Source organism: Neolamprologus brichardi, chromosome 12, assembly GCF_056152115.1.
Source record: "Neolamprologus brichardi isolate AB-2024 chromosome 12, ASM5615211v1, whole genome shotgun sequence".
NCBI classification, from domain to species: Eukaryota; Metazoa; Chordata; class Actinopteri; order Cichliformes; family Cichlidae; genus Neolamprologus; species Neolamprologus brichardi.
In genome coordinates this window covers 32,388,488-32,411,374 of record NC_142115.1, presented here as the reverse complement: position 1 = coordinate 32,411,374, position 22,887 = coordinate 32,388,488, and the positions used below count along the sequence as shown (strand labels likewise).

The window sequence follows — 22,887 nt, the reverse complement described above, 5'->3', positions numbered from 1 at the left end:
TCCCATTTTTATCGATGGATCCATCTAAGTTCTACCAAGAGGATACTTAATCTGATCTCTGGTTCATTTACCAGATAGAGATGGATGTGAACTATTGATTATCAGGCACCCTGTGAGGTTTAGATTGACTTAAACGTGGCAGCTCATTTTTTGTAAAGGCCCGTTAATTAACTTGTAGTGTTCTGAAGTTTGCCTGTGTTAGCTGACTGCCAGCTAGTTCAGTCCATTTTAGAGCTGGAAACAGTTAATGCATTTTCACATTGTTCTCACTGCTCTCAGGGATTTTTTTTTTCTTTTCTCAAGATGCCTTTTAGTTTTCCAAAGCAACACCTTAAATATAAACCATGTGTGAATAAGCATCAGAATAGAAACAAGTCTTTTACCTGTTTGTGTTTTGCATTTGCATGCCTTCATGTTGCATCTTGTTTTACGTGATGCACCTCTACTGTCCAGTAGACCTTTATGCAAATGTCAGGCATTTCAGTAAAGGCGTGTTGTGTTTATCAGAACTGTTGTGGCTCATGTCTTTATTTAGCTGACACACCTATCTGGTTTCACACCCGAGCGTTGGAGAGTGTTTCATGCAGTAGGTCATAGTGTGATGGCTGAGGACAGTCTGAGTCACAAGAACCCTCAAATTAGAAAATGGGATACAGAAAATGAGATGACAACACACTGTGTACTTTCACGTGTGTGCTCAAAAACCCATATCTATGTACAGACTGTAAAGCAGATGCTATATAGTGTTTTTGACATCTCAGAAATTAAATGTGTACTGATTCCAAGGCTGTATGTCTGTTGCTGGAAACCTCAGCAACAAAAGTAATGAAGGTAACAGGTCTTATAAGACGCATTAATTAAACTGTATCAAACTTAATTACTTGGGTATATAAGACATAACCTTGTTATTTTAGTCTTGGATGACTGTTTTTTATGCTGCTAGTTTTTAAACCATCTATAAGATAACGGTTTGTGTGTCTAGTGCAAAAAGAATCCGTACATATTAATCTCTTTAAGCATTTATGTCACTGTAAAATGAAATGGGAGCAATTTTCCTTCCACACCAGGGCAACATATTTGAAATGGTGAGCCTTCTTATTAGAGGTCTACATCCATGCTGCTTTATCTAATGGCAGGAATGCCACAGCATCTCCAGATCCTCTACAGGCAAAGAAATAAAAGGGAGAAGAGAAAGCTGGGAATCATACCATTTAAAACACCCACTCATGGCCTGCTCTTCAATACAGATTTTTCTGTCAGCTGTATTCTGTCCTTTTCTGCCCTCCTCAACCAAACCAGTTGCTAGTCATCTGTGTGCTGAGCTGTGTGTAGATGTCCAAGTGTATGTGTGTGCTGAAGAGATGGAAAAGGAAGCTGTGCTTCTGCCAAATGCTGATGGTGATTGCTGTTGTTATGTCTGAACATTTGGCCTGCGTGTTTTGCATCACATTTATGCACCTTTTTTGATGGAAGCGGATGCTTCATCGTGAATTCCGCCCACATCCGTTTTCACGGATTATCTTAGTGCTGCAGTGTTGGCAAGTTCTAACTCCCCATTTACAAAAGAGTAAAGCCTAACGAAGTGGTAGAGCCGGGAGAATGTGATGACACAAGGTAGGCTCAGGGCCTTCGGATTACTGCTTCACTCACTCAGTCGCTCTCTTATACTTATGGCCTCAAAACTGTGAAAGAACACTTTCAACAATCTGTGCTTCAAATACACAGTATGCCTCTAAACATATTAGGAGAGGGAACAGATAGAGGAAGGCAGAGGATGCGAAAACGCATGCTGCTGCATTGCAGGGGAGTCAGTGACAAAAAATGCAGTCTAAATATATTGTCCTCATTCTCACAAAGTTTAGATTAGTGTTGCTGTCTACTATTTAAGGGAACAACTACAGCGACTAATTGGACGAGCAGATTGACTTAACGGGTGGAGTTAAACGAACAGAGGGAAGGACTGTTTCTGTTTCAGATTCAGTGTACAGGTTGGTGCGCAAAGCCTAGTATTATCAAGCCTCTGGTTATCGTCTGAAAAAACACAGTATGTCTATGGACGTCAATGGAAAAGTTACTGTATTTCCCACCAGAGTGCTTTATTTGACATTCAAGATTGTCAGTTGCTTTTACGTAGGCACTGATTAAGTGAGATTGAGAGAGATGTAGTGAGTGAAAGTGAAAAAGAACAGGGACCAGTGGGGATTGCAGCCCATTATTAGAGCCCTCCTCTGACAGAGAATAATGAGGCTGACTGTATTATCTGGGCCACAGAGATGGAGACTACAGGGCCACAGCTCATCACATGAGCCTGGGACTAAAAAACACTGCAAACCAACAGAGTCTCTGCAGAAATGCGGACTAACCTTTATTGTATAATTTCCATGCATGTTGTTGAAATAACATCTGTTTCTATCTGTATGTGCGTGTGTGTGTGGGTGTGCACGCACTGGAAAAAAGTGAGAAACTGCCCAAACTTTTGCATGCATGCCTAGCTATTTGCCTGCAACTCTTTCTCCCTACTAGGACAGTTTATTTGTTTTGTACCCAATCCTCCATTTCAAAATCTTAATGCCAGTGTTGTTGTTTTTTTTGTCCTCTTTCCCTCTTCAGCCAGAGAACCTGCTCCTGGCAAGCAAGTGTAAGAATGCTGCAGTGAAACTGGCCGACTTTGGCCTCGCCATTGAGGTGCAGGGGGATCAGCAGGCCTGGTTCGGTGGGTACAGTCACATCTGCATTTTAACCCATAAGCTATTGATGGGCTCACAGTGACCGCGGTGATAGAAACGTAGACTGGTAATGAAAGATAAATGTAGCTTCCAGTTCTGAAAAAGCCACTGAACAGAGGCATTTGCACAAGTCAGTCTGGCAATATCAAGATTAGTAGTGCTGATACACCCGTACTGATCAGTGAGTGTGTCTGTGGCATTTCTCAAGGAAGAGATTAGCCAGTGCTTCACAATCAACTCATCTTAAATCCTCAAGATTTCAGTCCTGTTTGGACCAATAGGTCATATCTTACTGAAGATTATGTTGCTTCCTATATAAGCTGATCCACAGATAGCACCAACACAGTCTATTGCCTTGAGCATGTCAATCAATTGTTTGGGGTTTTTTTTTGCAGGATTTGCTGGCACACCGGGGTATCTGTCCCCTGAGGTTTTGAGGAAGGAGGCATATGGCAAACCTGTGGACATCTGGGCCTGTGGTGAGTTGTTCAGAGAAATATACACAAGGCACATATGGTATTTCCTAGATGATAAAAACTGAGAAACAGAAACTGTCTGAAATCCAGTTTCTAACAAAATGTGCATTTTGTGTGTTTGTGTGTGTGTCTGTGTACTTGTTTGTCCATGTGTTTTTGTGTGTGTCTCAGGGGTGATCCTCTACATCCTGCTGGTGGGCTACCCTCCTTTCTGGGACGAGGACCAGCACAAGCTGTACCAGCAGATCAAGGCTGGGGCTTATGATGTGAGTCTCCTCTCCCGCTCTCTCATTTCTCCCTTCCTGCTGTAATGCCCTCCCCTCCCCTCCCACTGCCCTCTTTCCTTTTTGGCTGCTATTACATAACTCAGTCACCTCATTCATATTTCAGGGGGTGCAAGGAAATGAGCCTCACCTTAGAACACATGGCATGGAGATCAGATTGAGCTCCATGTCAGACAGAGATAGTGAGAGAGAGAGAGAGTGAGTCTTCCTGAGTCTGGCAGTGATTCTGGGCTCATAGGACACAGTGTTTATGCCTAAACACAACGGGACCTGATGGGTTGAGAATTTCTTAACAAATTGCTTGGGGCTGTGTTGGACTGGCCTTTTGGTATCGTTAAACAACACATCCTCAGGGAGCCACAGTGGCTGTAATGTTGGATGGACATCTACTGGCAACATCCTGAGGTCATGTGTGGTTAGGGAGCTGGGTTGTTTGTTAGTCCCTCTGTGTTTCTCTGCTCTGCAGATTTCCAACAAAGACATGTAAGCTCTAAGTAAAGCTGCTATTTTAACACATCGGGGTGTGTTACATACAAAGTTGCATTTCAGAATTGTAATATATTCTAGATGCACTGCAAGGAGGGAAAGCCACAGAAGTTTCATTGCTGAACAGTCTGGATGTTCACAGTGCTGTGTTGAAGCATTTTAGTGGGAGGTTGACTGGAACAGAAATGAGAAGGTAGTCAGAACCACTAAATGTTTAAAGAAGATGAGCCTGAGCTGAGGAGAGCAGCAGCATAGAACAGAGCAGGCATCAATAACGGCACTTATTAAGACAGAAACGGGAAGAAAAGAAGGAGCTGGGGTAGAGGTGGGTTGCAAAGCAGCCTACAGTGCTAAGGATATGGTAACTTAGAGAGCCAATTGGATAAATAGAGATAAACACAGATATGTGTTAATTTTCAGATGGTGGTTATGAAGAACAATTTTGAACATATTTTTTATAATCTTAGAAATGACCATGAAAATTGTTTAAATTGCTCCCCTTATGTGAGGCGTTTAGATGAAGATAGGCAGCAGGTCTAATATGAAAATATGTTTTAATCCATTTAAAGACTATCTAAGGACATTCTATATCCTCTCTGTGAATGTGAGCGTTATGTTTTCTCTGCCTCTAGTTCCCATCCCCAGAGTGGGACACAGTCACCCCAGAGGCCAAAAACCTGATCAACCAGATGCTGACGATCAACCCAGCCAAGAGGATCACTGCTCAAGAGGCCCTCAAGCACCCATGGGTCTGCGTAAGTGTCCTCTGCTTGATAGACAAGCAGACAAAAGTTATTTATACACATCTGGAGTACACTACTTAGTGCCTTAAATGCAAATCTAAAGAAGGCAGACAATGTTCTTTTTATCTTTTTCTTCTCCCTAAATATAATTCTGTATTTGTCACCCTCTTCCTCTACCCACCCCACTCCTCTTCTTCTGTCTCTTCTTCCTTTTCTCAGCAACGATCCACAGTGGCATCTATGATGCACAGACAGGAGACCGTGGAGTGCCTGAAGAAATTCAATGCCAGGAGGAAACTCAAGGTCTGTTTGCATACTCACCCTATTACACTTTTTCCCCTTCTGCTCTAATAAGCTCTCAGTCCTTCTGCTGCTGTCCTCACTCACTTTTATTACCTCATTACTTTAGCGTTTACCAAAGTGATTCAAGAAAACATAAGTGGGTTTAATTGGCCTGCAGTATAAAATATAGCATTTGCTTCATCTATATGATATTTACATATGCAAAGACATTTCAAATTTTGATTCAGCGTTATGCATGGTTTCCCTTTTACACTGATTTATTGCTTAGATTTTGTGTGGACGTAACAGCTTAGCCATTGGAGCATGACACTGTTACCCTGCTGCTTTTGGCCACTCTTGGCATGGCTTAAATACCAGCACATGGCAAGCCGAAGTGCAGGTGGCTGCAGGCAAATGTTGCACCATTCAACTAACATGCCAACAGCATCAAACAATTGTCTCAGGCTTTTCACATTTAAAGTCAAGTGGCAAGGTTAGATGTTTTGCTACATAGTGAACAGAAACTGCAAAACACAACAAAAAATATAAGAAAATCAAAGCATGCACAGTATGAAAAGAGGACAAAATGTACAGACAATCAATCTGTGATTTAGTGCATTTAAATAAAAATGAACCCAATAACAAATTTTAATTGAATAAATCCAATTCCAGGTTTATGCTCAAATTTAGCATACTATGAATAACTTATGGTCTTCTGGATAGTTCCTAAAGCAGGGCCATGTTTTATGTGTTAGTGGTCAATAGAAAAAAATCTACAATAACCTTTCTGCACACTTAATTTATAAGTTTTTAGCTTTTAGAAACTCTAGTCCATGACAGAAGGCCAATCGCAAAGAGGTGATATCCAGATTTAACACAGGAAATAAGAAGGGAGGCCCAAAGCTGATGCATTTCAAGCTGAGAGAGTGGGTTTTAAATTGTGCGTCGAGCCAAAATTCAAAATTGACTTCTTTTTAGTGTGCATTGTCTGGTGAGGGGCTAAAAAACTGAGAGTGAGAGAGTGGAGAGCATCAAGAGGAGGGCTGTTTATTTCCAAGCTTTTTTGTGTACTTTGTTTTTTTAAGTCTTTTTTTCTAGATTTTACTCTAGTGTAGCTTTAATTTTTTGTAATATGTTGCATAAAATCATTTAGAGATGCAAAAATCTCCTAGACATTTACTGCCTGTTCTTTTCTCTTTAATTCTGAATTTGAGCTGGATATTTCAGATGTGGGCTTCATATTTATTTCTGTTTCTATTTTCCTTTTAGACATTTGTTACTGCCACTCTATTCGCTCTGATTATGTGTGTTATGTGTTATCTGTTCTGATATTAGGCATATCATCATCCCATCGTCTTTTTGAAATTCAAAACCATTTTTGAAAAGTTTTCGCCTCCAGTTTGAGATGATTTCTCCAGAGAAAAAAAAGTGCTAAGACGAGCTGCTTTCTCCATTGTTCTTTGTTTGTTCTCTCTCTTCTGTTTTTTTGCTTGTCCTTTGTCTCCTGTCTTTGTATCTCACACATTTTTGTTTGACTAGGACAATACTGCAGAACATTTTCGTGTGCCAGGCTATTATACGGACTCACTTTGCAGTCATGCTGCATTTTATCAAGTAGTCTTTTTGCTGTTGATTTTCATAGCTGGCCTTGTTGTCAGCGCTTTAGATGCGAGTAGGTCTGAGTGGGTTACATGTGCAGCTTGGTATTCTTTGTAATTGTGGAGGAAAGTTTTTGTTTTTTCTCTCTATAATTTGAATCTTAATTTGGGGTTATATCTTTATTGGTGATGAATTACTGTGTGTATTTTACGCTCCACATTTAAGAAATCATTTATAAATCAAACACGAATAGTGGCATCTTTCAATTGACTTTTACCCCTCAGCTGTAAAAGACTAATGGGGTATTATTGTCACCCTGCTGGGCGGGTGGTGTAGACACCTAATTTTGAGAGAAACTTGAGAATACAGTGATGTAGGAGCTGCGAATTGATGCTATAAGTGTGTCTACTAAAATTTGGCGTTCAAATCTCAGTGACGTCGACCTAAAGGTCAAAGGTCAGAGGCCAACTTTTCTGAAAATCGTAAATGTGATAACTTCAGAACAAGGCGACATAGGCTTTTGATACCATAGATATGTCTACTCGGAGGCTGAGGGGTAGCACTGGAAGCTTCCAGTGTGACTTTCACCTGCTGCAAATCAGGATTGTTCCAAATGAAGACAGTTTTATTGATTCAAGCGGCAAATAAAACACTTTAATCACCTGAATGTTGGTTAAATGATGGCTGTGGCAAGTCAATTGCTAGCAGAAGAGGGAAAAATGGGTTTTAATTTCCATAAAAATACCAAAATCATTAAGTTTATGTCCTTTTGTTTTCTTCTCAGGGGGCCATTCTTACTACCATGCTGGTTTCTCGGAATTTCTCCGGTAAGTGCTTCTTGAATGCTCCATTTTTGTAAACCTACCATTCATATCTGTGAACCAACACCTGCCGGTATTAAAATTTCTAGAGGCAATTTTAAATGCAAACTTGTTATAGTCTGTTTGGGACATGCCACTATGTTGGAGGACTCATTCTTTAAAAAAAATACTCCACCTAAGAACTTGACTTATCCTGTGTATTTACTATTGATCTCTGGTGCTTTCCACACATCTTTTTAAGCCACAAACAAATTACTGTGTCTCCCACAGAATTACATTCTGTCTGTGAAAATATAGCCAGAGGACGGGGTGGGGGATCTGGTTAGGGTATGTAAGTAAACGTAGGCTGTCCTAAAGTCTCTGTTTCAGATGCAAAGCTATCGTAGTACAGCCTAGGAAGAAAATGAATTGGCAAAAATACCCTCTGTAAATTATGCTCTATATACAGTTTGTGACAATTAAATAAAGGACCAATAATTGGCTCGGTCTCCAATAAATCACTCATTAAGTAGACTAACTCCACCTTAAACTGTATTTGGCGAGCGTAGCTGTAGTTTTGCTCTGCAGCACTGATGAACTGCAATGTAGTGGCACGTGAACTACTCTACTCACTTTGGGTTCTGGTTAGAGTGACCCTACATTAACAGCATTTCCCTGGAGAGGATATATGTCGGTGGAGTTGGAGTCTGTTTCCAGGAGAAAAACCTCTGAAGAGGTAGCTTAACAATATGAAGGGCTGCCACATCAGTGACCTGGTGAGGCTGCCGGTATGGAAATATGAGACAGACTAAAGCCATTAGTATTTGGTTAGCAATGACAAAACTTTTAAACTGTGAAAGGAAGTGTGAAAAGATTGTCCACTAGTAAATTGGTAGCTGGTGTCATTCTCCCGGACAGGTGAAAAAGAAAACACATTGCTAGTTGTTATTTTATGTCAGTGCAGCCCACTGGAGTAAGGTATTTCTGTGGGAAACTCAGTTTTTATTTCTTACAGTGAGAAAAGCAAAGCAGGTAAAATGAGGCTTTTGATGTTTAAAAAAATGGTGGCATGCACCTTGTAAGCACAGGCGAATGTAAATATTTAATGACAGACTCATTTGTCTCTTTTTCAAGAGTTATATTTTACATAAAGATTAAAGAGCATGCTTTCAGATTCACATTTCCATTTCATTTCGATGCAGCTTCAGTGTTTCCCTTGGTTTTCTTGTGTATGTGGCTGTTAACATGTAATGCAGGATGTTTTTGTGAAAAGAGCTGTTTTTATGTGATATTTTTCCAATAATTTCACATTTTAAAACCACATTTAGTCTAATAAAAACAGCTGCACATTGTTTCGTCACTGCTCTCACGTCCTGATGTCCTGAGAATATTTTCACACTCTATAAATATGAGGTACAACACCTAAGACAACAACCTGACATTACATTAACACTTAATGACAGTTTTTCAGCTACAGGAAGTGAATCACCCACAGCAGAATCTTAAAGTACAGCAACATTAGTTGGAAAATGATTCAGTCATTCTGTGTGTGTCTTTTGCACCACGCTGAACTGGAACAACAAAATGTGGGGAAACACTGAATTGATCCGCAAGCTGTTGATGTCTGTGTACTTGTCTTTGTATTTGTGTATATCTCTGTAATAATAACTTTATTGAAGTTTTACATGATCTTGAATCTGCGCTTTAATTCAAGCAACATGGTGTACTCCAGCACTCCCTCTTCCCTTCCCAAACTTTGGGAAATTAATTTTTCAAACTGAGAATTTCTTTTTTTTACCTATGATGTATTAAATACAGTAGATGGTTAAATAGGAACTTACTAGGTTGATTTTTATTGGCACTGTTGTGGTCTATGAAACGGGAGCTCATCTACTGTACAATGACAAAATATTTTGTCATTTACTGCAGCGATCCCCAACCCCCGGGCCTCGGACCGGTACCGGTCCGTGAGTCGTTTGGTACCGGGCCACAAGAGTTGAGGCTCAGATGTGAAATGTATGATTTTCAGGGTTTTTATCGGTTTTCAGCGTTATTTTGTTATCGTTTTTATCATTAACTCGGTTTTCCTTGGTCTTTTCACGTGTGTTATGAATAAATCTTCTTTTTTTCGGTACCGGTACTAGTTTTATTTTGTTGTATTTATCCGCGACACCTTAAAGGCCAGTCCGTGAAAATATTGTCGGGCAGAAACCGGTCCGTGGCGCAAAAAAGGTTGGGGACCGCTGATTTACTGTGTATGGAAGAACGTTATAGTGCTTTTATGCATTCAGGGTAATCGCTTTGGAAGAATTATACCCACTGAGTCTTCATTCTTGTACAAATGTGTATTTTGCATATATAAATGTGTGTATAAGTCTGTCTATAAGCATGCTGCTTTAGTAAACATGACTCACAGCAGCTGATTTAACACTGCAAGCATCGGCATGGGAAGCAGTCTGAATATCCACTAAACAATCAGTCGATTCTTAAATCCCCCCACACATACACACATTGACCCAGGTGTGTGGCCTGCCTGTGCGACCGCTCTCAAAGACCTTTTTTCCTACCATTTTTCCTCTTGTGTGAAAGCAGTACTCAAATATAAGAGTGAGGTCAGCAGGTGAATGAGTCAGAGAGAAAATGAGACAGAGTTAAAAAAAGTAAAAAGTGAGAGATAGGCTTTCAGAGAACGATAGCTGTGGCACATTACATCATGGCAGGATCCTACGTCAGTGCTTTATGCAATGGCTTGCTGTATTTTCAGCATATATTATGAATCATGTGTTACACAAATCAGTTTCAGTGTCTGTGCTGGTACAGAGGTGGTTCTATTTCTCATCACATTTCAATGTGTAACGTACTAAATAAAGATGCTGTCAGGAAAAGATGATGTTTTTTAGTTTAGTTTTAAAAGCACAGACGCTACAAATCTAACACATACTAACTGCGGCTTGATTCTGCATCATCATTGCCATCATCATCCTAACATTAACACTCTTCTCAGGTGTTCTTTGAGACAAATGGCAAGATTTAAAGTGTCCCACATGGAAGTAACGATTTGTGTCACTGCCTGATGTTTTTCTGTGGATTCTTCTGTCAAAGCAGCGACTCCATTTATAAAAATGCTTTCAGTGGTCTGTGTATATAAATTAATCCTCCTTCTAAACTAATGAGCCCCGTGTGTCTCCGCCCCTTTTGTTCCTCACCTGTTATTTCCTTCCCCCACCCTACCTGCCTACCTCCTGTTGTATCCGACTCCTCGTCAATCACCTTCTTACTAAATATCACTCCACCCTTTCTCCATCTTGACCCTTTGTTCCTCTTTCACCCTTTTCTCACATCCCTTTCCTCCTGGCTTTGTAACTCTTTCTTCACGTGTGACTGGGTATTTGACTCTTAACAGTGGGCAGCAGGCAGACCACCGCTCCAGCCTCTGTCACTGCAGCTGCAGCAGCTGTGGCTGCAGCCGCCGGCACCACAGCAGGGCTGGTGGAACAAGGTATCACGGTGGCTCACCCAGGGCATGCCACCCCTCCCACCCTGCCCCTTGTCTGCACCTGTCTTTGACTCTTTGAACTTCTTCTTCTTCTGTTTTCCCTTTACTCAATCTTCTCTGCTACCCCTCCCTCCTTTCCGAGCATGGGAGTTCAGAGCATGATGGCTGACAACATTGCTAACTACACCTCCCCTCATCTCAACAGCTGCAGTATTAGCTATGCTTCCAGCTAAGTATTACCATGTTTTACATACGATAAATGAAAGAAATTTAAGCTTTTTCCTTTTCACATCTATTATGTTAATAATTTTTAATGTGAAAGAGTTTTGCTTCTAAAACATGTGTTTAAAATACTCATTTAGTTTCTTTTTGATAACCTGTTATTGGACATTTATACAAATTAGTGACTATTTAATGGATTTTTAATTACAGATACAATATTTGCATAATCTATTTTCAAAAGATTGCAGTACATTTAAAAAATCCTGTCACTTTAAAAATAAGCTGAAGAAGCTGTATAGCAATAATGACATATTTTTACACATAACAATATATTCTTATAAAAATTATTGGAATTTTACAAACTTTAGTAGCACTGACACACACCAAATGTTTCCATATGACACCAAACGTGACATTTTTAAAACCAATTTACAGTCAATGTGCACTATATCCTTTTTCCCCCAATGTAAAAGAAAGATACCCAACTTTTAATTTACTTACATACAATGTTAAGATTTTTAGTTATAAAATTTTAATTGGCGAGCGCTTGAGATGCCCCATATCCTTTTCTAGAGGATCCTCAAACACATAACATAGAATCATTTTAATACATATTTAAAAATATAATTAAAAATGCACTGACACAAGAACAACTAGCAGAGTAACATTAAAACAAACACATACGTTCTCTCCCACTATACAAACCCACACCTTCTGCGTCTGCTGGTAGTGAAAACACATAAGAAATAAAATAAATAGTCCAACATTATGACTAACTCTGTCTACTCCAAGTATGTTAAAAAGAATGGGATCAGTGCCGCAGAATTGATATATAAGGCCTATTTAATGTTTTAATGTAAGTTTCTTTTAATGTAACTGGGAAGTATTAATGGTGATCTGATCTATTGGTTTATACATATCACCGGTGGAGTCTCTTCTTGATGTTAAAAACACCACTAACTTCAAATTTAATTTGGTAAGAAAGACTGAAAACATTTTTGTTTAACGAGAAAACCAGAAATTAATTTCCGCAAGATAACTAAATATTACAGCTTCCGTCTTTTTCAATCTATGTTTAGGCTTTTAAATTTGAAAAGGACCTAAAGAGCGGAAGCCCAGCTACTGCTGTCATTTACTATGTCAGCACATCTCTCATCTCCTGTCTGGGATTTGATAGTTGCTTCAGAGCCCATCACTGCTCTGTCATTACCACACACCCCTGTTCATCTTATTATCTTCATCTCTGCACAGAGTCACCGAGCATGGCCCAAACGCACTGCTGTCCTGTCTCTCAGTTTCTCTTTTTTTCTCCACTCTTTTCCTGCCATCTCAGTTGTGCCATCTCTGTCATCACTCAGTTTTACCTCATTCCCTTTTTCTGTATTCTGGCATTTTTACTTCTCTGGACATTGTTGATTCTCAAGTCATCCAATACTTTTCCACAACTTCACCAGTTTCACTCCCACTTTTCCTGTTTCCTCAAATGTCACATCTTACCTTTCCCCTCACTCCTCACTCCTCTGTCCCTTTCTCTTCTTTTCTCTGTCTGACAATGACACTGGAAAGTTCACCCCTGTAACTTTAAGGATGGAACTGCCTGAGAGCTGTCGGTGAATGCTGCATGGGGCACTGGACTGGTGCATGCGCTGCAACACAAGGGGACTCTGGTGCATGATGAACACTGTAAATGATGCAAGGCTGGGCTTGTTTTCATGAAGTCGAAACCTTTTAAAGTTGTTTTTTTTAAGACAAGTCCCTTATTAGTACTTATTCAGTAATTGTGCTGTGAACTGAGCTGTTGGCTTTACAGTCCAGTTTCGTATGTAGCTGTATTGCTGTAACATGTAGTCATTGGTCGTTGGACCAATGTTTTAATTGTAAATGTTGGAGCCTTGTTGTTTTACTTTTCAGACTGAATGTAAGACTTTGTTTTAGACAACCAGATCTAATTAAAGTCTGTTAATTAAGCTTAATTTTTCAGTGGTGAAACTGAAAAGTGCTTTCCAAAAAAATGTCTATTTGTAGTCCTGTAAACTAACCAATCACATTTGAGCAATACTTAGTTGCCTGTACACAATAGTCCACGCTGAGAGCAAGAAGTATTTTCCAGAACCCAAAAACAGGAAATCTTGAACCATCTACATCTGGCTTATCCAGGTATCCTGACTAAGAAAAACTCCCAAAACTTTATAAAGCTAAGTTCACGGGTTCCCAGATTGCAGTTGGCTCATGCATTTCTGGATAGTTTAGGCCAGATAGCAATAATTGTTTGGCCCAACCTTGGCACATGCTTCCATGATGCTTAGGTCTACATGTGGCCTTGACTCAGGCATTAACTTGTGGCTCCTTTAACTCAGTCATAACTCAACCATATATTGGTTTGTTCTCAGGTGTGCTGTGGTATTTTTTTTCCCCCACATCAGACCACAGAACACTCACCATAATCTATTTCAAGCCCACTATGTGGGGAATCAACACAGTGGTCATGTTTGAAGAAGTTATGCAAGGCAAGAAAAAAACTAACTTCATCTTCTGTCTGAACACATTAAGACAAAAAAATTATAAAACTCTGCAATGGCTATATCAAGTGGTTCAGGTTGACCTCGCTGCCAAACAGCTGCACATCCAGCTGACGCACAACAGCCTAAGCAACTCCTATGAGTTTTATATCTTCCCTCCTGACAAATGTAACTTAGCTTGTAGCTTCAGCAACCACTTCAAGACAAATGTCTATCTTACTTCCTCTTTTATTTAAAAGATGTTAAGTCTGTTAAATTGAAATGTAAGCTTAAAAGCCTCCCTTCACAGACCAACGGATCATCTAAATTTTTTACCGTACTGTTCCTTGATGCCATTGTGCATCGGGGAATGCTCATAAGCCACTTATCACTGTATATTTCCTTAGTAGGGTGACCGTTTGTGAACAACAAAGAACTTCATGTGACAATCTAGCATTGAGCTAAGGAGACAGAAACAGTGGCTGTGTCCTTGTTTCTATAATCTACTGGGACACCACCGTCCTCTCTGTGTCCCTCAGCCTCCACGAGACTCCGATCAAATATTTATAGTGGACTGCCTCCCCATATCAGCCTCACTTTGCCTCACTGGATTACTAGAGGCCTTGTTCTTTTACACGTATTCATACATTAAAAGTACAAGTAAAATCTACTCAAACTCACTCCAACATCCTGCAGGACAGCAGCGGACAGTCTTTTAATCTGTTCTGGACTGTGTTATATGAAGAAGATATTGAGGGGCTCTTGATTATAGCCATATCTCTCCATTATGTGGGACTTCATGTGAATCAATGCCCATCCCTGCTTTGTTCTTGCAGTGGTCCATCTTGCATGATTTTAATAGAAATTTATTAGTGATGCCTTTGATTTAATCTCTTCCTCCTCTCTCTTCTTGCTTCATGTGTAATTTGTGGCAAGGTAAGGAGCACCCCTTGCTTCTAAACCTTTGGGTTGAACTAAGCTAATGTTGGCTCTTTTCAGATTTCCACAGCTATGCCTGGAACTTAAAGACATTTTTGGAAGATCCAGTTTGACTGAAAAATGTCACTTTGGAAAGCACAGTTGAATACCTTCACTTCTACTCATGTTCTCCTTACTCTTCCTCTCTGCTCTCATATCCTCTCATTCTCTGTGAAGCCATCAGAGAATACGAGAGAATGAACTTGACACTATTTCTGACCCCATTTCTTCTCCTCAGTAACAACCAGCCTTTGGAAGGAGACTGAGGAAGAACAGCACAACAATTAAACATGCACATTCATGCCATCCTCACATCCTTTCAGATTACAAAGTGCTTATTTATCACTTCCTATTGCTCCCTTTTTGGCTGCTGAATATGCAAACCTCCCTTCAAGCACAATATACTGAATCACTGAGGCAGAAAAGAAAAAAAAAAGATGTAGTGTGCACACCCTATCTTCCATGTATTTTTCTCTCTTGATCTTTATCTTAATGGCTATTTCAAATGTGCTCTTATAAGGATACAGTTTAAATTTGGCATGGCCTGCAGTGGTCTTTGAAGTAACCGCTCTCTGTTTGGACTTCTGCTCCCCCAAAAAAATCAGCACATAGTCCGAATTCTCATCGACTTGAAGCTTCTGTTCACTCAGTGTAGCTGCTTTGGTACATGTTTTGAAATGGAAGTGGGGAAATCAAACAGGAGGTTGATGTTCAGAGAAAGAGGAATGAGGGAGAGAGGGAAGGAAAGAGGAAAAAGAAAAGAAAAAACAGCCAGACTGCCATAAATAGTGTTTTATGTAACATGGCTGGATACTGATGTGATTGCATCTGATTAGACTTGAAGCTGCACTCAGGCTCTTAGCAAAAAGTCACAGAAAGCATCTATGGAAGTAACACTGAGAGGAATCTGGCATTTTAACTCCCAGGTGATCACAGCTAGATTATTTATTATAAGATAGGCACACTATGGCATTGATAATGTAAACATCTTTGTACAAGGTAATCTGTATGAGATCTATGTATAGCACTGACATCTATACTAAAGCAAAACAATATTTTTGAGAATCTTTTTTTCCAAAAACAATGCAATTTAAGCATGTTTAAATATATTTTATTTGCCTTTTGAGAAGGTAGATTTGTGCCTTCTATATCATGCTCTAGCTATTGTCTTCAGAAGTAATTGAGTAATTAAATTAACTGAGTTAAGTGTTCACTTTGGTAAATTAAGACATCACAGACAGAAAATATTGTTCCTATTGTAAAATAATATTGATGATCAAAATAGGAACTCTAAAAGTCATAACTATGCTCTCCTGAAGTCACTTTTCTATCCTTGTGTTGGTGTTTACAGCTGCAAAATACCAACAAGCAAGAAAGTGCATTTTGGTACCAACTTTAAAGCTGTAGAATTGCACTAATTTGCACATCCAATCTCATCATCTGGTGTCGTGTTAGTGTTAATCCTCTGTCCACATCCCCACAGATGCAGCCACAGGCTCCACTGACCAGAAAGCCGGAGTCTGGCTCTTACTTTGGAGCCCTCTGGGTGAACATGTAGCTATCTAATGCAATCAGACCACCTTACTTTCTGGGCATTAGCAGTGCAGTCACAGTAAATGCCCTGCAGACTGTCTTCTGTTGACTACACGCACTTTCCACTGTTGTAAAGGATTATGGGTATTATGCTCATCAGTGGACTTTTTCTTTAGTATCGTTCTTTCTTTCCTGCTTTCCTCCCTCACCCCCTCGTTCATTACCCCTCATTAGAGAGCAGACTGAACACTAATCCTCCTTTAGGCCTCTGTGGAGTTCTTTAAGGCAGGGCTTATTGTTGGGTTTATGGCTGCCGTGTGAGGCAGCCATCTTTACTTTGACTTCCTCATGGCTTCAGGGAGACTTTAGCCTGAGAATTCATGTAAAACAATGCAAATGGGGAATATTTTTATTTCACTGACAGCAGCGTCTTTGTGCCAACTATCCTTAAGACAAATTGATGTGAAAATTCCATATTTGGAAAATTTCTAGTCTGTCTGCTTGGAGCCTGTTTGAGTGGCTCGGGGACTAGAGTGGGCTGGCTTATGATTGAAAGGTTGGTGGTTCAATTCCCCAGCTCCTCCGCTTTATATGCCGACGTCTCTTTGGGAGCAATACTGTTCCCAAGGAGATTTAAATGCATAGAACTACAGCTACAGCCGCCTGGTTCAACTCAGCTGTTCATCGAAGCGGTCACACCCCAACCCTGAAGCCTTAACAAATGAACGAGTAAAAACAAAACCCAAAAACCTCCCATCAAACAGTTGCTGTCAAGGGGGAAACTATACATAAAGACCCAAACTGTTTTTTTACCAGGCTGTAAGCACATTGTTGACTAATATAACGGTGGGCATTTAACATAAGAGTCAATGGGGATTGACTGGTATTTAAAGCCAGCCTCAATGACCATCTTTAAGTACTGTTTTTTTCTGCATTGGCTTAACTTTTCACCTTGCCACTTTGCAGTTTGACTACCTTGACATTAGTATTAAACATCTTTGAGTTGTTGTGCATTTGTAGTTCTATGTAAGTCTTATTAAGAAAGGTTGGTTTTAACATTTAGATGTGAAAACTAGTGTCTTAGAAGGGACTTTACTTTTCAGGCAGTCAAAGAATTCAGTTTTACAGGTACATCCTGTTTTGAAATTGGGGGAAAAAAAGATCAAGGCGAGTTGTTTGACTAATAGATGAATCAATATACTCATACTGTATCCATCCGTAGACTCTAGTAAATTCAGGAGGTTGTAGTTGTTTAGCTTAGAGTCATTTTGTAAAAACACTTTTAAGTTCAGTGTGCAAAAGGTTCCCTTTCTCTTTCAGCCTCAGGCAGCCTTTACTTATCATTACTCAGAAAAAGACTTTTACTACTAAGGTCAGTAAAGAACATTATTTCAGTCAAATCCAGATTATCTCTAAAGGCTTCAATGTAGGTTAAGGTTGTAGCTCATACCAAGACTCGCTGAGAAACATGGAGTTGCTATTGCTCAGCTACACCTTTAACTGGTTGTTTTTCCCTGTTTGTCATTGCAGCAGCCAAGACTTTGCTCAACAAAAAGGCAGATGTCAAGGTAAGGGGCACACTCTTACTTCTCTACCTATCTCCTTCCTTGACTTTTCCTCCTTCCTCACATTTTCTGGGCTAGAAACTCTGCTTCTTCTTCCTCTTCCCCATTTTTTCTGCTTGATTGTTCATTTCTTCTTAATCTTGCTAGTCTCACTTTTGCCTACAATGTCTTTCTTGTCATGTATGTTCTGTCATTGGATGTTTGTCTAGTGTTACATGTAAAAGTTGTGTTTTTTGGCTTGAGATGTTGTGTATCAGAATGAGAGCTGCTGGATTTTTAAGTTATTATCTAATTATTTTATTAAAGTGAGTGGCCCATTCTGAATACACATCTGGATGTGTGTCTACATGTATGCGAGTCTGCGTGTGCTATGCGTATCAGCCTTCATGCCACTTGCCAGTGCACAAGCCTCGAGTAGCGCATCCTCCTGAAAGGACCTCTTATTTTGATTTAGCATTATTTAGCTCATTGCCACCTCTCCATCTCCATTATTAAATCTAACCATCTGTCAGCCCTTCACATTTTGTTTTTTCATCACTTCCTCTCTCTCATCCCTCCATTTCTGCCTTTTGCTCCTCTTTCAATGCTTCTTTTTCCTCCTCACCCCATCTGGTCTTTAACCCCACATTCCTGTTCATCCATTTAATGAAGATCTCTCACATCCCACGCTCTCACATGCACACGCTGCAGTAGCACATCCCACACACAGCTATCATGAATGTGTCTGTGTGCGCCACGTACATGCAACGTGCTATTCATGCTTCTCAGCATTATACGTTATATTAGGCAAAGGTTTGGGCACATGCACGTGGACATGGAGGTATGTGTGTGTTTGTAAGACTGTGTGTGTGTGTCTGTGTGAAAACATCCCATTTGTTTATCAGCTTGAAAAGAGACTGAACGTGCAAACGGGGCCGTGAGCATGCCTGCACACAAGTGTGCGTAAGCGTGGGTGTCCATGCGTGTGTTACACTCATGTGCAGCATCGAGTGTCCATGCGTGTGTGTATGTATGGATTTGGTGTGAGTGTGTGTGCGTGAATGTGTCCCCCCCCTCCCGTTCCTCCCTGCGCAGTCGGTTCAGCAGGGAATGTGACTCCGGTTCCAGGAATAGCTGCCAGTCTGGACCCTGGAAACTCAGACGACAGAAATAGACGCTTACTTCCACTGCGGCGCACTCATTGCCTAGCAACAGGCTCCCCACACACTCGCCCCAAACCATTTCTAAAGGCGTCTTCTTCATTTGCTGCCGTCCCTGCTTGCCTCCTTTTTCTCCCTCTTCTCTTGTTTCTTCTTATAATCTCCAAATGTCCTTTTGTTCCTTTTGAAACTCTGAGCTCCTCTCATCGTCTTCTCCTCTTCCTGCTTTTTCTCCCGCTGGCTCATTAATGCCTAATGACACCTGACGCTTTTCAGTTGTAGCACCTGTCCAGTGCAAGCAAGCGGTCTCTCTCTGGCACTGGTTGTCCACCACCTTTCACCTCCTTCGATGCCAGCTACTGCTCAAAGGAACCCACATATCCTGCATTTTAAACAGTGTTGTTATATGACACACTGTTTATCCTTATTAAGTTTACACTAGTTATTATATACACAATGTGCAGATTTCTTTAGATTAAAAGCTGCGAAACAGTTTTAGAAGAATGTAAAATAACAACATTGAGAACATTTATTTTGGTCTCCATTGTTGTGCCGATAAATTATTGATGCATTAATGCAACAAAATTCAAGCCAGTTGTGATTTTAAATTTAAGATGAAGTCTGGGAAAACGCTTTCATAATAAATCTTGCAGTTCCTTGTCATGCTATTTTCTTACAGTGCCGTCTTCCCTTTCACTGTCCCCGAAGCAATAGGTTGAATTTTTGCCTTCTGACTCTTCCATGAGCTGACTCCTCCTAATTTTCTCTCTCTGATGGCCTTCGCTTCAACCACTGCTCCTTTCACTTCTTTGAAGGAGCTGCTCCTCCTTCTTTTCTAAGCTGTATAGGAACTTCTCTTCACTTGCCCTCAAAGTGTACAGCTTTTGGTTTATGCTGACAAGTTCTATTTTGCTCTTTGTTTTTTAATTTCTTTTTTTTTTTTGACAGTACACTCACTTGTTGTTTTTTTGGTTACTTCATTTTCCTCCCCATCCCTCCTTCTTCTACCATCTGCTCATCCATCAATAAATCCATCCATCAATTGCCTGAGGACAGAAACGCAAGTCCAGCTCTACTGTCCAGTATATGGTGAGCATGCTATTTATGCATTTTGCCCTGTCACTTCTTTTTTGGTCCATCCCTTATGGTCTCCTTTCTTCCTTCGGTGTAATAGATTTGAGACTCCCTTCCTTCACTAACTTTTTATTCACAGTGGGTGCCGATTCATAAATCATTTTTATTCAACAGCAGTCAGGTGTCGTGTAGGCACTTCTTGTTAAAAATGCTCTGGTGTACACGAGGTAATGCATTTTACATGACGGCAACAGCAGCACCTTGTTAGGAGCTACAGAGGCTGAGTAGCTTCTGAGCAGCAACAGCTGCCATGTCACATAAAGAAAATGACAGCGTATACAGAAAGTTATATTTCATTGACAGAAAAAGCCAGGCACAAGTCACAGCAATGGTGTCACTCGCTTGATTGACAGGCCGGGATGATCCTTGCGAAGTACGGCGTCACGAGAATACTCTGAAAACGTAATGGAAGCAGGGTGTTTTAGTTCCATCAGAGTTACTCCAGGGATGTTGCTCCAGATCTGTCAGGCACACACTTTTAGAACGGAGCCAGTACTTGTAGTTTTGAGACAGAGCCCTTGAGTTTAACAAGGTGCATACTTCAAACAAGAGTAAAAGTATAATTATTTAATCCTCCACCTCTAAGAACGCTGTAGTTTTCACCTACTACACTGAATCTGTAACCTATGCTGACCATTCACAGAGAAGATGCTGCAGCAGCCGGGCAGCATATGAAATTCCATACAAAACATGTTGAATATTAAATATTGTTTAATAAGGGTTTCATCCAGTGTGTTACAAGCCCAGCAGCCCACCTGGCCTAAGGTGACTCCCCAACGAGGCTCCGGAGTTAAGTTAGCTCAGGACTCTTATTAATCCTACTGTTCCTGTTAGCTATACTTCATCTATTCAAAAACAACTTAGGGAAAAAAACTATAATAAGATTACAAATGAACAAAGAACCAGGCAAATATCAGAACCTAATACTGTTCAGCTGATATTCATGCACTAATGTCCAGTAATTACTGATTACAGTAGGCTAGGTCATTGATTGCTGTGGCTCGGTTCTCTCTCGCTGTTACAGGCTGTAAACGGGAAATCAACTCCTCACTTGACTCGTTACCCCCGGTGTTTGCAGAGGCCAACATGCATGTGCATCAGAATTGGCCATTACAGCGGATCAGCCTACTTTACTGTAGATAAACATGTGTGCATTTTTTCCAGTGTACTACTCACAGTGTATCAATGTATTTACTGCCACATTAACCTGTGAACATTGCTGTATGAGGTTTAAGAGCAGAATATACAGTATGTGGTTCACATATGCTACTGAGTTCTCCTCTGCAAATGTAAAAATAGACCAGTCTTTTACTTTTAAGCAAGGCGCGCATGTTCCTTTTACACAGAAATGGGTCAAAAAGTGTTCCAGTTTTTAAATTAAGCTTCTGGTATACTGGAAATGACTCCAGCATGTGCACTTATTTTGTCAGTACCAGCTTGACTTTACACAGTCTTAGGTAGCGTTTAGATGTTTACTTATTTGTTTTAAACAAACTTGGGAGAAAAAAGCCGGTTTATAGCACAGTACTGCATCCAAACGCTGAAGACACGATCACAAAACAACAGCCTGGCTTTGCCTGACTAAACACAACATGCAGTACAAAAGTCTCATGTAGGGCACATACACTCTGTGAATGGTCCACGTACCCTACATGTTCAGTGTCATACTTGGAAGATTTAAAATAAAACAGGAATTTGCATAAGAATATTAAACCACACAGAATTACTAGTTTCAGTTCACTTATTTCTGACCCCTAACTTCTTGCCCTGCCGTTACGCAGAAGGAACCTTTTTTTCCTCTCTGATCTTCTGATCTGGCTCATTCTTTTTTTTTTTTTAATCTACCACACTTGTCATCTCTTCTGCACCTTTCCCTCCTTTGTTCTTCCTGTACCCATCCTGGAAACCTCGTGTGGATACTTTAACCCCCTTTTAACCCTCATCTATGGTTATAATTGTCTGTGATCACTCCTGATGTCCGATGTTCTGTTTCATAATTTAGAAATGATCTAATGGACATTTTCCTTTCAAGATGACAATGATTGGCAGTTGTCTCCACAACTGGCATCATTCCTTCTTTTTTTTTTCCTCAATGCCTCCCTGAAGTGTTAGCAGTTTTCTCTCCACAAACACACATGACGTAAATGCTAAGGCCCCGAGTTGATACTGCAAACACGCTCTGACTAAGACGGCTCACGATGGTATCGTTGCTTTGAGGAATGCATTTCATCGTCACAAAGGCAGCGGAGTGACAGCCACTTTGTTTGGTGTAATTTGTGTGTGAGTGTGGAGATTTGTTTGGGAGTGGCTGTGTGTGGATTACCGTATGGGTGCTTAAAATTTCTATATGTCAGCTTATTGTCAGCTTACACCAGCTTTTACTTGCTGTTTAGTGCGTGCTTGCATTATGTGGTGTTTTCGCACCATATGTGTGCTGGCATCCTCTCCTCTTCTCTCTCCTCTCCTCTCCTATACTCCTCTCCTCTCGTCTCGCCTCCTCTGAGTAAGCCCAGTGGCTTAAAAAATTCATATTATGGTAAACATACACACCCACAACCACACACACATCAGTCTTCATCTTTCCATCTTGAAAGTCAGTGTTAAAGAGTCACCATTACAGTCACTGTGATTCAGCACTGCTGCAGCACCAAGATTACCAAACATTTTGTTTTATTGAATCTTCTGGGCTTGTTTAAAATGTGCACTTTTAAATTCTCATATTTTGGGGAATTGTGCTTATCTAATTAATGTTAGGTGGAATCATTCACTAGCTTGGCAGCACACCAACATCATGCCATATCTTAGCCAAGTCTTAATAGGAGATTAGGTAATCCTCCTGATTACTTAAGACCTCTTGAAATTTCACTTACAAGCAAGATTGCTTGCATTTTATTGTATCAACTCACATAATTACCATTGACGTAAT

At 40.3% G+C, this 22,887-nt stretch overlaps 1 protein-coding gene across 11 annotated transcripts in view; it reads left to right on the top strand.

Moving 5' to 3' along the window:
* Nucleotides 1-22,887, top strand: part of camk2b1 (calcium/calmodulin-dependent protein kinase (CaM kinase) II beta 1) — a 77,043-nt gene that overhangs the window by 32,741 nt on the left and 21,415 nt on the right. For 8 of the 11 annotated variants that reach the window (XM_087849398.1, XM_087849397.1, XM_087849396.1 and 5 more), the window contains 7 exons: nucleotides 2,611-2,713; nucleotides 3,122-3,205; nucleotides 3,374-3,468; nucleotides 4,605-4,727; nucleotides 4,935-5,018; nucleotides 7,381-7,423; nucleotides 17,654-17,691. In XM_087849398.1, the coding sequence (XP_087705524.1) occupies nucleotides 2,611-2,713; nucleotides 3,122-3,205; nucleotides 3,374-3,468; nucleotides 4,605-4,727; nucleotides 4,935-5,018; nucleotides 7,381-7,423; nucleotides 17,654-17,691 (570 nt within the window). Of the gene's footprint in view, nucleotides 1-2,610; nucleotides 2,714-3,121; nucleotides 3,206-3,373; nucleotides 3,469-4,604; nucleotides 4,728-4,934; nucleotides 5,019-7,380; nucleotides 7,424-10,799; nucleotides 10,896-17,653; nucleotides 17,692-19,883; nucleotides 19,917-22,887 lie in introns of all 11 variants that reach the window. The other 3 variants (XM_087849395.1, XM_087849394.1, XM_087849400.1) reach the window with 2 other exon arrangements.